The following is a 15,781-nucleotide window of genomic DNA, read 5'->3' as shown; positions in this document are numbered from 1 at the left end:
ATCCAACAGCCGAGGCACGCATCTTCTGGGACCCTTCTGCCCTTTAATGAGGCCCTAACAGACACCTTATTGGGGGTGTGGGCCTATTCTTGCTTGGGGCTATCAGTCAACCAACCAATTGTGTGACTCCATCACCCTGCCCCGGAGATCCTGCATTTTTATCTCTGCACCCCTCCTCCAAAAGCTTGGTGGTGCAAGTGTCTATAAGTAAAACTATAACCCTAACACGTTCCCAATTACTCCCCCAGCTTGGCATTCCAGTCAATAAATGGCAGCTTCCTGTTGGGGTGCTATTCCATGGCCCTTTTTTTGACTCTGTGGCTTCAGTCCTTCCAGGTGTCCCCGAAGATCTCCGACCTGTCCTTGCCCAGGTCTTTCAGGATGGCCGAGATGCCAAGTTCATGATTTGTTGTGGCTTGGACACAACCTATTCCATCTGGCGGGGGCAATCAGCAGCAGTGTTGCCAGAGGCCCCCACTCCTGGCTGCGCTCCACCGCTTTTGCAGGTGATATCCAATTGTAACTCATGGACATGCTGCTCGATGGGACTCGCCTGTTTGGGGACGAGGCAGATTCCGCTCTTTAGCGGTTAAAGGAGCGCAGTGCCATGGCATGCTTCTTGAGCTTATCTGCCCAACCTCGCCAACAGCATCAGGCCTACCACTCCTCGTGGGGTTTTGGCTGAGGTACCCCATACCGCCTGCCCATTAAACCCAGCATGATGCTTAGCAGTTTCATGGTCAACAGTCTGCCCAGTCAACTAACCCCGCCTGCAAAACCTCTTTAGTGTGCACTTAGTGGAGCCAGGTTACACAGTGGGAGGCAGGATCCAAAAATTCTTGCCGGGTTGGCAGGCCATAACATCATACAGGCATGTCCAGCAAATTGTCCGGAAAGGGTGTTCCCTACTCTTTTGCTGCCTCTCCCGCCATCTCCACAATGACTGGTGAAGCAAGCTCTGTTGGGCAAAGGAACTATCAAGAGAGTTTCTGCATCCAAAGAAGGACTCTGTTGTTAATCCCGCTACTTCCTGATGCCTGAAAAGGACGGAGCCCTCTGGCCTATTTTAAACCCGAACCCTCTCAATGCAAAATTCAAAATGCTCACACTGGCCAAGGTCTTGTCTGCCCTAGACCATAGAGACTGGATTGTAGCGTTGGACTGTAGGATGCCTAATTCCATACGCTCCTCCTGCTGGCGTTACCTACGGTTCATGGTGGAACAGGAGTATTTTCATTTGCTGTGCTCCCTTTTGGTCTCACCAGTGCCCCTCGGGTGTTTACAAAAGTGATGAGGTGGCAGAACCCCTTCGGGGGTCAGGGGTGCCAGCCTTCTGCTCCCTCAATGACTGGCTGTTGAAGTTAGACTCACCCAGGCAGTCTCCAACCATCTCCAGACTGTGGCGAACTTCCGGTGATCTTTGACGGTTCACTATCAGCGTGCCAAAATCACACTTGATCCCTTCCCATACGCTTCCCTCCATCGGAGCCATTCTGGACACAGTTTGGTTTCGTGCCTTTCTACCAGGAAAGAGTCCGGACCTTCAGGTGATAACCCTGTATTGCAGCCTCAATCTTGGATTAAACTGAGGTGGACTCTGAGACTGCTGGTGCTGTTGGCTTACTGCATCCCGAGGCTGCTCCCACTGATTGTTTCCTGCATCCTGCCCGTCAAGCACGCCTGGTGGCATATGCGGCTCTGCAGGTTGTTCTGAATTCCCAGTACGCCCAACGTCAGGGGGACATCTGCGAGCAAATTCAGATTTTGGAAGAGACTGAAAAAAAAATCTGTATTTTCTGCATATCGTTGAATGGCCACACATGTTCTTCCAGCTTCACTCTGGACTGTTCAAATATACCTAAATTTGGGCATTAGCGTGTTGACCGAATGTGAGAATTGTTTCCTTTCAGATAAATAAATAAATAAAAAAATCTACACAATTTCCACCAATGCGATGAAAATCCAGATGGATGAAGTGACTGTTCCTGACATTTTCCTGGAAATTCCTAAATCTCACTCTAGTAGTTCTTTGTTTTAGAGGAGTTTTTATATTTGATGTTGCTGGTGAAAACGGCACTTTCTATCAGGACTCTTGGGTTACAGTTAAAAATGCAGAAAAGGGAAGTTTCATGTAAATGTTTGTGGAAACGCTGAATACCTCGTCAATACTATTAACATCCGAGTGCAAAGAAAGAAAGGTAAAACTGATAAAGTCTTCCGCATCTTTAAATGATTCCATTCACAATGACAAATAATGCAGCAGATCAGAGACGGAAAATCTGACTCCCTGATCAGGACAGAGGATGATCGATGCTACAGTGGCCTAGCTGCGTAAAATGAGCAAATAACCTACACAAATGCAGACCGCCACACTTGTTCTGGTTTTAGAATCCCTGGTTTTGGGTACTTCCCAGATCAGAAAATTATAGTCATTTATTTTAAGGCAAAGTGGAGCAAGATTTATGTACGAGAAAGTTATGAACTGTTTGGAGCGTAATATAGGGGGATTATGAATATACTGGCTATGGATGTACTGTTACTTGTTAAATATTTGTGGGGTGCCCTCCTGACAGTTTCTGTAAATGAACCTGAAATGTTCTGCTCTGTCCTAGCGGAATCTGTGATTTATGACATGGTGGGGCCGGACTGGAAGGAGAGATGGCTGTACTGGACGACGCGCACTGCGGAGCAGGTGAGGGCGCAGGCGTGGCGTTGAGCAAAGCTAGTTGGACCCACAAACAGTGATGATTGGCTCCAGTGGTTATAGGATCTTAAAGATGGCTGGAAGCTTTAGGCTGATAGTGAGACCCGCTAAAGCGGGAGGGCCCCTGTTGTTGGGCTCTTTGCATCTATAGACTAAAAAGTTATCAAGTTCAACCAGTAAATTAAAATTCATCAAGCTCAAACCATAGAGTAATAGACTAATGTCCAGTCTGGAGATTGTAAACTCAACGAGTTCAATGTATAGATTAAAAACTAATTGAGCTCATACCTTAGCATTATGTTCAGTCTGGAGACTGTAACCTCAACGAGTGCAATGTATAGATTAAAACGAATTGATCGTAACCCTTAGAATAATGTTCCGTCTGGAGACTATGAACTCAACGAGTTCAATGTATAGATTAAAAACTAATTGAGCTCAAACCTTAGCATTATGTTCAGTCTGGAGACTGTAACCTCAACGCATTCAATGTATAGATTAAAACGTATTGATCGTAACCCTTAGACTAATGTTCAGCCTCGAGACTTATAAACTCAGCACATTCAATTCATAGATGAAGAACTCAAAAATTATATTCAGATTCAAAAACTTTAATCACATGCAATGTAGCATCCATAAAAGTATATCGCACTGTAAACAGCAAGACAGAATGATAAAAAACAATGCATTTCATAAATATCGAAAACAGCAAAAATGGATTAAGACAATAAAATAAAAAAACATTCAGCATTGTAGTAGTATTATCAACAAACATTTAAGACAGCATAGACCGAGTTCACACCTCAGATTTAAAAAACACCCCAATGTGCAAACCAGCTTGAGCATTAGATAATTGAAGTAAAAATCTGCATGCAGGCCTGCATTGTTCAATATTATAACAATACTTTTTTTTTTAAATGGTATAAAAGAGTTTTGAATACCTTACATAAAATTAAAAAAAGAATGTGAAATGTAGCATCGATTGACCTGATGTATCATTGCAAGGGCGTAGCCTTTCATCAAGATTCTGCGAAAAACCCTGAGATAAGAGCAGATGTTTTACTGCATCTGAACTGAAACAGAAGAGAATGTTATCCAGTATTGGGGTATCTTTAAAAGATTCCCATGCTTGAATCATCCCTGCCGTCCAGGTGGGAGTCTCACGGTACAAATAAAATATATACATAATAGTAATAAAATATCATACAATAGGCTATAATGGACAATAAAGTCACTACACTAGCCTATACTTGTCCTTTTGTAAAAAAGAACCAAATTTGGAACACAGACAATCAGGCTCCAGCACCCTCTAGAACACTCCACAGAGAGGTAAGTCCCTCAGATTTTCTGCCGCACGTCGTGTGACGGAGTCTCCCTGAGCTCTGCTCAGTGTTTTCTCAAAGTTTGCTGAATACTGTAAGTACAGGATGTCTGAATCTTCTAAGAAATGATTATTCTTATGTTGTGGTTCCTGTGGGAAAAAGATTTCATTTTGAGGATCCCCACAAGGAGTGTATTTACTGTTTGTATCCTTCTCATAAGGGCAAGGACTGCAGGATGTGTAGAACATTTTCTTCAAAGACCTTAGAAGATAGAGAAGCCAAGATATTGAACTGGCTGGAGAAATTGAAGGTGAGATCTGAGGTGCTGTCTGATGAGGATGATAGTGAGAGCCTCCCAGTGTCTAAGAAGAGAGATAGATCTGAAGATCCACCTGAAAGAGCTGGCAAAACATCTAAAACAACTCACCATGAGGCTAGCCATTCTGCCTCGAAAAAAGAGAAGCTTTCTTTCTCTTTTGAAGGAAAAACTGTGGAAACCTCAAAAATGCCCTTTAAAACGGTATTGCAACAGTCCAAGACTCAGAGTCTGTCAGATCCTCGTAGTTGTCAAAAAAGACCCAGTCTGCTACGAAGCCACCTCAGAGTTTGTCGACGCCATCACCGTCGACAGAAGAACCAGTGAGATCTGTACCTTCGAAGACAAAATCGCCGACGATCACAGTCTCGCCTCTGTCAACGTCCCTCTCGTCGACGGAATCATCGACGACTGTCCCATTCTCGTCAACGCTCCCACCGGTGATGACAGCCCCACTCTCGTCGACTCTTTCACCGTCGACGACGACCTCCACGTCAATTACATCGTCGACGACAGGTCTTCCGTCGACCACATTGACAACATCGACTCTAACAACGGTAATGGCAGCTTCAGCTGTCCCTATGTCTCCTTCCATAGTCCTCTCGTCGACGATCATGCGGAAAAGGCCTACTTCACTTCAAGTAACTCCTATTTTATCATCTAAATTATCGTCTATGCTCCAGTATACAAGGGGCTACTACCATACATTTCTCCCTTGTCTCTAAGCCATTTTTTGGAGAAGTCCGAGGATAATGGGCTGTTCAGTGCTGCACGCAGCCCCTCTCAGCTTCATCTCGAATACAAAGAGGATGATGAGGAAGAAGAGTATTATGAGCCTTATCAAACTGTACAAAGGCCTCAAGTTTTATTGCCTCGTCTGGAACCTGTGGTACAGATGCCCGTGACTTTGGTACAGGACTTGGCAGCTATGCTGCTAGATTACCATACTCGTTTCCCAACTGCGGCTGACCCAGTTCAAAGACAGCCTTCTCCTCCATCTATTTTGCATACTTCAGGTTCATCTGTTCCAGCTGCTGTATCTCAGAATATTGTACCTATACCACAAGACCTAGGGGTATAAGATAATGATGAGGATGCAGTTGCCAAAGAGGGCAAACTCCCTAAATCGCCAACAACCGTCGATGAATGGGAGGATTATGTAATCCCTACATCATCATCGCCAGTTCCTCAGGCAATTGATTCCCCACCGGAGAACATCAGCGGTTTTCATGCAATCATGGAGAGGGCCGCGGCACGATTTCACCTGCCTATGCCTGTTGAGCAGTCCGACTGCTTTCGCTATGATTTTAAAGATGAGAGCCATTCCTATAATCAACCATATTTGGGAAGAGGGCGTCAAGATTATGAGGAACCCTTTCTCTGTACCGGCAATTCTTCCCAGTTTTGATAAGGAATATAAGGCCCCGGATGATGCCCCTGCTTGCCTGTCCGGGTATCCTAGGCCTGACTCTGTCATCTCTCAAGCTGCTCAGCGCAGGTCGAGAAATCCATCGGTACCAATTTCTGCGCCTCCTAACAAGGATGGTAGGAGGCTCGATAATATAGGGAAGAGGTTTACCACCATGGCAGGTGCTTCCGTTCGTGCCGCTAACTCATTGGCAATCTTAGGGAGATATGACCACCAAATGTGGTCAGTTATTGCTCCATACCTCGAGTTTTTGCCAGAGGATAAGAAGCAGGAGGCGAGACAAATTCTCCTGGTGGGGGAAAGAGCAGCATCGGAAATGATCAACATTTCCATGGATCTAGCCTCCCTAGGCTTCCGACAGCTGACTGGAGCAGCGGTCCTCCGTCGCCAGGGTTGGCTTAAATCTACCATTTTCCACCCGGAGATACAAATCAAAATCCTCGATATGCCATTTGTTGGGGATGCGCTCTTTGGCAAGCATACGATCGTGCCCTGCAAGATATTAAAAAGGACACCAACACTGCCAAAGCCCTGGGTACGCTTCAGTACTTGAGGATTTCTTTTCGAGGCGCCCATGGCAGAGGGTCTTTCTCCTTACGTGTAGGTTACCAAAAGTACCAACCCCAGTCTTATCAGGGCAGATATGGTTTTCAACAGCAACAATAATCTTACAGAGCCCCCCCTGCTGCCGCTTACAGACAGCAGAACAGGAGAAAACAGCCCCAAGAGGGCAGAGATAATGGTAGGAAACCGTGACGTCTCCCCAGCACCTGCAACAGTTCGGCCACACTTCAACATCAAGATGCCAAACATTTCTCGTCATTTCAAGCAATGGGAAAATCTGACCTCGGACAAGTGGGTTTTGGAAGTAATCAAATTTGGACACACCCTAGAATTTGTAAACCTCCCTCCGCCCCATCCACCTTTAAAGAAGCATCCACCACATCTAGCTCTTCTCAAGAAAGAGGCGAGATGAGTATGCTACAAAAAGGAGCTATAGAGAAAGTGCCTCACTGTCAAGTGGGAAGATGTTTGTTTGAGGCATATGAGCTGCAGATTAAACACTATGCATAGATCGCCATCTGGTGTTGGGCCTGGATGTTTGCACTTGTTTTTCTCTTGGAGAAGTCTTTGGAAGTCATAAGATAGGTGACTCTTCCTTTGGATGATAGTGCGCATTGGCATCGGCTCCATCTTCAGATTGTTTTTTTCCGCCATCGGGCTTGGATGTGTTTGTCGCGCTCCAGTTCAATGCTGTTATCAATACAACGTTCGATGCGCAATCCTTCACCCTTTCTACGGTTTTCGAGCGTGAACCCTAGTCGTCGCCTATCTCTTCAACGTCGAAGTCCTCGATTCCGATCGTCGACGAGGGCCTTCGGGCCTACCTGGGCCTTAGCATCTGGCTCATGGAAAGGACTCCATTCAAAGAGTGTCCTCGATGTGGGTCGAAGTTTCCCCACCCCGATCTGCATAAGGTGTGTAATCTCTGCCTTTCACCGAAGCACGAGGTCAGAGACTGTGCAGTTTGTGCCTCTTTCCGCTCCAAAAAGACCATTTGAGATCATCAAGCTCGAAGAACAATGGCTCGCTCGTCGACTTTCATTCCCGACGACATCTTCCAAGAGGGCGTCAACGTTCCAGAACAAGAGCTGGTTGAAGAAAACAGTGCCTCCGAAGCCGAGGACTCCGACATCAAAGACCTCACTCCGGCGCAGCGGGTGTCGTAAATAGACATGTCGACCCCCTCCATACACCATCCAAAAAGGCTTCAGTCACACCTTCACCTTCGGGCCCTGGTGCTCACAGAGAGACTGCTTCCCATGCCTCGGGCTCGGCTAAGAAGCCTATTAAGCCTTCAGGCCACTCGGGCTCGAGTCAGCATGCCGTCGGTACTGACACTCATTCATCGGCATTGAAAAAGAAAACGCCCTCCTCTTCCGCGCCGAACACTGCCTCCACATCCATCTGTCAATCCCCTTTACCTGTTAGGTCACTACTCATATGCCCTAGGAGACACAACTAAAATTATGCTGGTTGCCCTGGACAACTTACAAGTGCGCCTTACCCAGGCTACTGAAAACGAACATGCGAGGGGAAGTTTGCCATCCACTGTGGCTTGGACACAACTGACTGTTTAGTTCAGGTAATTGGCACCTTGGCACGACGCCGAGATGAGGTCTATGGGCTTCTCTTGGGCTGTCCAGGCATCTTTAGTGGATATGCCCTTCAATGGTTCCCACCTTTTTGGTGAAAAAGCGCATTCAGCCTTGAATGGCTAAAGAAAACTGGCCACAGCTCGTTCCTTGGGTCTGTCTGCGTCCACCAGGCAATTTCAACAGCTGTTTCTCCCCCTCCGTGGCTATGGCAGGGGTTTTCAGTATCGCCAATGCCACACTCCACTGCCAGTCCCAGCAGATATTTCATCCTTTTCTTTGCCAAGGTTGTAGCTCACAAAGACAACACTTGGTGCATCAGGGACAACGTGCAGCTCAATCCCCTGCCCCTCCAGCAGCCACAAAACCGCTTTTATATGACCTTTACGGCAGACCGTATACCCTCGTGGGTGATTAGCTGCGCTTTAGAAATCATGATTGAGCCACCTCGTCATAGGCAGGGTCAGACATTTTCTTCAGGGGTGGCAACAGAACAGTGGGCCCTTAAAATGTTCCAAAGAGACTACCACTACCAATTTCATCCCACCCTGCCTCACTTTCCACTTCTGTCAGGGCAGCTGACGGAGGTCTACCTTTGTGTCTCGCAGCAGGCAGTGTAGGCCTGTTTGGTCAAACGGGACATGCAGAGGGTTCTGGCATCAGAAGTGGGAGCTGGACGTTCACTCCTGCTACTTCCTGGTGCTGACGGAGGACCGAGGCCTTCGTCCTATTTTAGATCTCGGTCCATTCAATGGCTTCCTGCGGAAAGACAACTTCAAGATGCTAGCCCTAGCCCGATCCCGCCTGCCCTGGAGGCTGGAGGGTGGCATTGGACCTGCAGGATGCTTTTCCCTACCCCCGTCCTGCAGACCCTCCGGTCCGCCTGCAGCACTCAGTGGACCAGGAACGTGTTTATTCACAGTTCTTAGTACATAATGACAGTATAATCAGTTGAAATGGTGAGTGGTCCGAGGTAGTCACTGGGCCAAGAAGAGAATATTAGGATAAATCTGCAGAAAAACAGAAATAATACAGCTGGCACTTTGACTGGAATTTTCAGTACAACTGTTCCCTGATGAAATCCTTTTCAAGGGACGGAATGCATGGGACGAGCTCCCCATGTACCTACGACACATTGTGAAGGAGCATACCATGAACCAGTCACCTGGGAGAGGTTAATAGACTGAATATGAAATATTATGAGATCAGTATTGACGTACTTTTCTTCAAATGTTGTAATTACACGGAATGCACAGATAGCAGGAGTAAATCAGATATTTTAGTGCGTTCCCCTTTATATGTTGTTTAGCTCATTTCCGGCGTTCTTTGCTCTTCCTCCTCCCTCCAGAGAGGAAGAGCGGCTCCATCTTCAAACTCCAAGAGAGCGCTTTGTTTTTAAAATGATCGCACTAAAGAACCAGTGGACGATCAGCTCTTTGTGGGGTTTTCATTTCAAATAGGGGCAAGGCGTTGCAGCAGCGGAATATGCCTCGATGGCTTGTGTTCGGCCTCATGGTTTGCAACGCACTGGCAAAGAAGCAGCCTTTGGACGGTCTACAGGCTTATTCCACCGGACCCAAAGCTGCTACAACTGCCTGGCACATGGAGAACCTGTTCTGTAGGTGTCTCACGCAACTACGTGGGCGTTGGCACACATGTTTGCGAAGCACTTCACAGCCAGGTAAGTCCAGATGGACATGTTGTCTGTTCGGTCCTACGGGGCTGTTTCGTATGAGCCGGCTCAGTCCCTGCACCTGGGTAGGTTCTGCTGCAGTCGTATCTATTCACAAGGTGACAAACCTGCGGTAAGAAGTATCCAATCAAAGAACAAGGGACTTGCCTTCGGTAACACTCTTGATGGTGGATACTGTATCCGCGGATTACTGACCAACCCTCCAACTCTGGCCTTCTGTAAACTGGACTCTTTGCCATCTAATTAATTAGATTAATCACCACTTGTCATCTTTCATAATTATGAAGTTAACACACATTTCCCTTTTGCAGGAGATTGTGAATGGACTGAATGCTACATTTTTTCAAAACCAGTGAAAGGCACACAGCTGGAAGTACTGTATATTGTACCATTGTTGGTGTTGAAGTGTTCTCCTCGATGCAGACGGGAGTACAGCTTTAGAAATGGGAACGTACAAGCCTGCGGATGACTCCAACACACCTGTCACCTCATCCTCTCCAGGATCATGTGGTGGTTGAGAGAGCGCTACAGAGAGGCATACAGCATCAAAAGTAGTGGATCACCAGTGCCTACTACAATCAATAGGTTAGTAAGGACATCCTGCACCTATTGGCCCCTACCCATGACTGCCAATCTCCCATCTCTCAAAATGCCTGGCTAGTTGCTGTTTTCCCAACAATTTTGGTACATTAGAAATAGGCTCATACAGGGTGGGTTCATTGTGGGCCAGTGAAGTTTTTCTGGTCATTAGAGTGAACCAAGACCTGGCCTGTCTTAATTAATCGGTTTGCGAGTTGAACCGGGAGGGATCCAGCAGTTCCGCTGACTCTTTCAATAATGTTGGCTTAATTCATCCGGGTATTGAGTGATGACCGTGCTGCCATGTACTGATAGTCGTTCTTCTTTCACAATGTCTCGAAAGTTAAATAGTTCGTCTCCCGGAGCAGTATTCCGATTTGTCTCCTTTTGGCTTTCAACCTGGATTATTAGCACAAGTTTTAAACTATCCCTGATCTTATGGATTTGATCCTCCGAGTATTGCCGCCATGCTCCTCAGCTGTTTACTCCTGTACCATATTGTACAAGGTTTCAAATGTTCTGAAGTCTTCCTAATCACTCCCAAGTCAAGTTACTGCTATTGCATCGTTTCCGAGAACTTCTTTTCTCCTCCAGGATTGCAGTTTTGTATTTTCTTCAGTTTGCCGGTCAAGCTACTCTTGATTCATCAGATTGCGCCGTCTGCCACTTTCATAGTTCAATCCTAATTAAAGATTTGATTTTCTTAAAATCAGCTGTGAACCACCTTTTTAAATGTTTACTTGGTACTTTTTGCCTCCTGATTTTTACAGCATAGGCATTGAGCTAAGACTCCATTATTTTATTGAAGGGTGAACCGTCTCAAAGGGATTAGCGGGCAGAGATCAGGATGGAAGCCCAGCTTAGATTGTTGGGTGTGGCTGGCCATAGATGGGCTCACTGCAGACCCTCGTTCTTAATTTAATTTCTATATATACTCCTACGTCCGGTGGAATGGGGTGTCTGTGCAAAATAACTGGGTATTCCATGCGCTACTTCACATCACCAAAAAATCAAACCGCCTGGTACCAGCTCTCTTCTCCAGAAAGTGAAACGGTTTCTTCCAGGAAGTGTCTTCAGCATTGCTGTTCAAGCGCTCGTACTCTTGCACCTTCATGGTGGTAAAGCTGTACTGTGGCCTCCAAGACTATGCACTAAGAACATCCTACACACCACAGGACTTCTCATCCATGATCTGAAAAAATATGATATCACTTCCATCCTGATGGAACTCCATTGGGTGCCTTTCATGACCGCACCATCTTCAAAACAAGCGGCATCATGTACAAAAAGCCATCAGAAGCAGCAACTCTGCTTATCCAGCGGACAAGCTCCACACCTCTGTTGGTTCTTGACTCAACGTGCAGCCAGGGCACCGTCAGACAGCAGATTAGCTAGATTTGTGCTATAGTAATACGACATTCATACACAAATACATCCATACATACATACATACACACAACTGTGCAAGTGCATGCAAGAACCCCAGCCCTTCCTTGCTAAATACGGAGGCCCTCTTATCAGCCAATCAATTTCCCTCTATCGCACGCCTCCTATCGGCTTGTGTCTTTATGGTCTCCGTCTGCAGGATGACAGTAGAGATCCTGTAGGAGGAGCCACACCTCCTGTCTACACATACCCAGAGGTTGGACTCCGCATTATCTGCATCGAAACCACGTGAAGTGTGATGGCGCTGACACTCTAGTCCAATGGTTCCCATGCCCTTCCTTCCACATCGCTGGCAGGTCACAGGCATTACAAATGCATCACCAAATAGTTTGGATGCTCCCACAGGCCCACCTTTGATCAAAGGACTAAGAACTACTGTGGTGAAGCAAACACAGGGCTCGAAAAATCCCAAAAATGGTACTAGTCCTGCAGGACTAGTACCTTAAAAAATGTTCTCGACCTAACTGCAACCCACTTGACCTCCGTCTCTGAAAGCGGAGCAAATGTGATAAGATAACAAGATTTAAAGGCATCTTTATTGCTCATTAACTTTGTGAGCAATAAAAATGCCTTTAAATCTTGTTATCTTGTCACATTTGTTCCGTTTTCACAGACAGAGGACAAAAGTTGGTTTGTTTTCCTACTCGCCAGAAAGGGCGAGTAAGACCTGAAAACAGCTCGACCATGTTAAATTTAGCTCGACTATGTGAGCGGTCGAGTGGAATTTTCGAGCCCTGAAACACGTGTGTGTGTGTGTGTGTGTGTGTGTATGTAATATGACATGAAGTATTGCTTGTTGTTCATCAGGACCTCAGGTCTAATAAACTATTTTATAAATGTGATATCCGGGATCCATGTATTTTAAAATTCAATTCTGGATAAGAATAGGCACCTTATAAACCTATTTCTCCAGCACTGATCTCTTGTATGTATTTCCATAAAGCCAATGTACACCCCAAAGGTAGGCTATGTTGCAAGCGCCGTGTACTCAGACTACTTCTAAGTCAGTGTCTGCAGTGAGTTTGTGCTTGAGCAGGGAGGGACATGTGTTGCAACAAGCTCCTCTGAGTTTACAATCTCTCCCTCTGGCATAGCTTCGATAATGACTTGTAACGCGTTTCATGTCTGTTACTGGTGCTTGCGTGTGGGGGGGGGGGGGGGGGGCTAAGGAAGGTCCAAACAGCCTGTGCATTTAAGAAAATAACATTTCTGGAAAAGTAGTTTTAAAAGGAAGTTGCTTATATTTCACCATCTTTCATTTTTATAAAAAAAAAAAACATATCCTCCTTCTGCTACTGAAGCAGTTGACAGCGGGCTTTAAGCAATGCATAGTATATAGAGGAGCTGCTCAAAGCCGTATCATATGGGTAACTTCCACTGCATTTTATGCCTCTGTCAATGTTTGTTCAGTGTATAATCTTACAAACAGGTGCTCGTTTCTGTCATTTAAATCTGGGTTTAGTAAAGAAATGTTAATGTTTTCCATTTCTGACTTTGTTTTCTGAAGGCCACTCGTAGCGAAACTAAGGCAGAGCTGGAAAAGATGATAAAAGTTAATGAAGACCATCCCGCTTACCTCGCCAGCGACGAAGTTACAACAGTCAGGAAAAATCTGGAGGCCCGGGGAGTAGAGGTGGACCCAGTGCTGGTGAGAAGTGAAGGAATGCACCCATGTGCCATGTTCTAGAATACTTGGAGACTCTCTCGTGAGATGCTCACTGCAGCCTACTCAAGAGACTCTCGTAAGTTCTGTCAGCCGTCCTTGGGCCTGGATACAGACTCTCTCATGAGATGTGCACACCCCCAGGGTCACTGCAGTCTACTTACGAGACTCTCATACATTCTGGCTTCTGTCCTACATAATGACCCTCTATGATACACCTCCAGATTCAATAAGGTCACATACAGGGGTATGGGAGAACCATTCTGGTATCCTGTTCCTTGGGGCACGTACGATACAGATCCAATGACTCCTAATGACCCAGGTCTCTAGCCAGCTCGCCCTTCCCCTCCTGGTGATTCTAGTGTTTATTAGCAGGTAATTGCTAGGGCAGCACCTTATCGTGGAGTCCAATTGCATAAAGAGTCTCTAGAGCAAAACTTCCTTTTTGATGCACTGTCATCCACTCACAAAGACACCGTTTTTGCCCATGCTTCCCGGCACGCTGCGTCACGCTGATGACCTATTTATAGAGCCATTACGTGCCTGTGTAATTACCCCACAGGTAGATAAAAAGTATAAATCTGCTCCTTCACACCCTCTTTTTATGCAGTCTGGTACCCCCAGACTCTGTTGCTGCTACTACAACTCATAAGAGAGCCCACAGTCAGGCAACTGGGGATGCAGCACCTCCTGAAAAGAGAATAAAGGTATTGACACAGCAGGAAAACTAGTAGCAGCACAAGCAGCTAGTCATTGGCACATTGCCAATTCCCAGACCTTTCTTGCACGGTATCACAGGGCCCATTGGAACGAGATGGAACAACTGCTACAGCATCTCCATGAGCAACATAAACAAACGGGCAGCAAATTGTGTCCGAAGGTCAGGCCATCACTAGCACCTCTATTAGATGTGCCTTAGATGCAGCGGATACAGCCTCTAAGGGCTTTAATACCAGCATACGTCTCAGGAGACCTCCTTTGCTCAGATGTCGTGGCTTTAAACCAGAAGTCCGATAGGAAGTCCTCAACATTCCTTTCAACAACGACCACCTGTTTGGCCCTCAGGTAGACACCACTTTAAATAGTCTAAATAAAGACACAGATACTGATAACGCTCTGGGAGCTTTACAAACTCCCACACTTGGAGGCTCCTTTCGTGGCTTGGGCCACAAAAGCGGATATAAATCCACCACCACAAATGCCTTTACTTCTCAGCAGTAGCAGGGCTAAACCACCTACTCTAAAGGTTTTTCCAGAAACTCCTTTAGAGGTAAAAACAGAGGATGGGGACGTGGTGCCTTCACACGTGGAGCAGCCTCCTCCTCCCCCATCAGTGACTGCCCAGTCCTTCCCCCAACCACATAACACCTTCTTCTCAAAGGGCTATAGAACCAATTCCCCTAACGCAACAAGGCACAGGTATAGATTTCCTATACTTCCTGATTCTAACAAAGGACGGGTCACTAAGACCAGTCTTAGCCCGCAGACCTCTCAACCACTGCATCCAGTCAGAGCACTTTCATGTGCTCACCACAGGATTTTATTCCACTTCCACAACAAGGTGACTTTTTGGCCAGTCTGTACTCTGGACCTAAAGGACGCTTACTTCCATGTACCCGTTCATCCAGCTCACCGCAAATACCTCAGGTTTGTCATAGCAGGAAAACCCTGCCAATCCAAAGTTCTTCAGTTTGGAGTTACTACCCCGCCACAGGTGTTCGCAAAGTGCTTGGCAGTAATCGCAGCACATCTGCAACTACACAACGTTCATGTGTTTCCAAACTTGGATGATTGGCTCCTCAAAGCCAGCAACAACGTCAACATCACATACAGTTGACAGTAGATCGACTCCACGAGTTAGTGTTCACCATCAGTGTCCCCAAATCTCGCCTTCAACCTCGTCAACTTTAACAATACTTGGTAACAATGCTCAACACACAGTTGGGAATAATTTAACTCAATCCCACTTGAATACAACAATTTCACTTCTACCTCAATTCCAGCCAAAACAACAATCACCGTTCGGACTGGTATGCGACTTCTGGGAATGGTGGCGTCTTGCATTGCAAAAGTTCCCCACACAAGACTACACATGTGCCCACTACAGCAATATCTATCTCGCCAGGGATCTCAGTCACAGGGTCACCTCCAAGATCTAGTGTTGATAGACCGCCGCACCCACTGTTGTTTGCAACGGTGGAACTCCAGCAGTCTGTTGAAAGGGTGGCCTTTCCTGGTCTCTGTGCCCCACATCATCCTAACCACAGACGCCTCAGAGACGGGCTGGAGAGCACATCTACAAGACTTGACAGTACAAGGTCTGAGGGATGCCAAACCTCAATCTCTACACATGAATTACTTAGAACTTCACGCAGTTTTCCTAGCACTGAAGGCGTTCCTTCCTTATCTATCCCACAAGGCTGTCCTAGTCCTAGTATCTATATGCCTGGGAATTACCAATATCTTGCAGACCTGC

At 46.4% G+C, this 15,781-nt stretch overlaps 1 protein-coding gene across 4 annotated transcripts in view; it reads left to right on the top strand.

Moving 5' to 3' along the window:
- Positions 1 to 15,781, top strand: part of OPA1 (OPA1 mitochondrial dynamin like GTPase) — a 253,853-nt gene that overhangs the window by 149,015 nt on the left and 89,057 nt on the right. For all 4 annotated transcript variants that reach the window (XM_078666567.1, XM_078666565.1, XM_078666566.1 and 1 more), the window contains 2 exons: positions 2,613 to 2,692; positions 13,150 to 13,290. In XM_078666567.1, coding sequence (XP_078522693.1) covers positions 2,613 to 2,692; positions 13,150 to 13,290 — 221 coding nt within the window. The remainder of the gene's footprint in view (positions 1 to 2,612; positions 2,693 to 13,149; positions 13,291 to 15,781) is intronic.

Source organism: Lissotriton helveticus, chromosome 11 (genome assembly GCF_964261635.1).
Source record: "Lissotriton helveticus chromosome 11, aLisHel1.1, whole genome shotgun sequence".
Lineage (NCBI taxonomy): Eukaryota > Metazoa > Chordata > Amphibia > Caudata > Salamandridae > Lissotriton > Lissotriton helveticus.
Note: the sequence above shows the minus strand (reverse complement) of the source record. Positions and strands in the feature narration are given on the sequence as shown.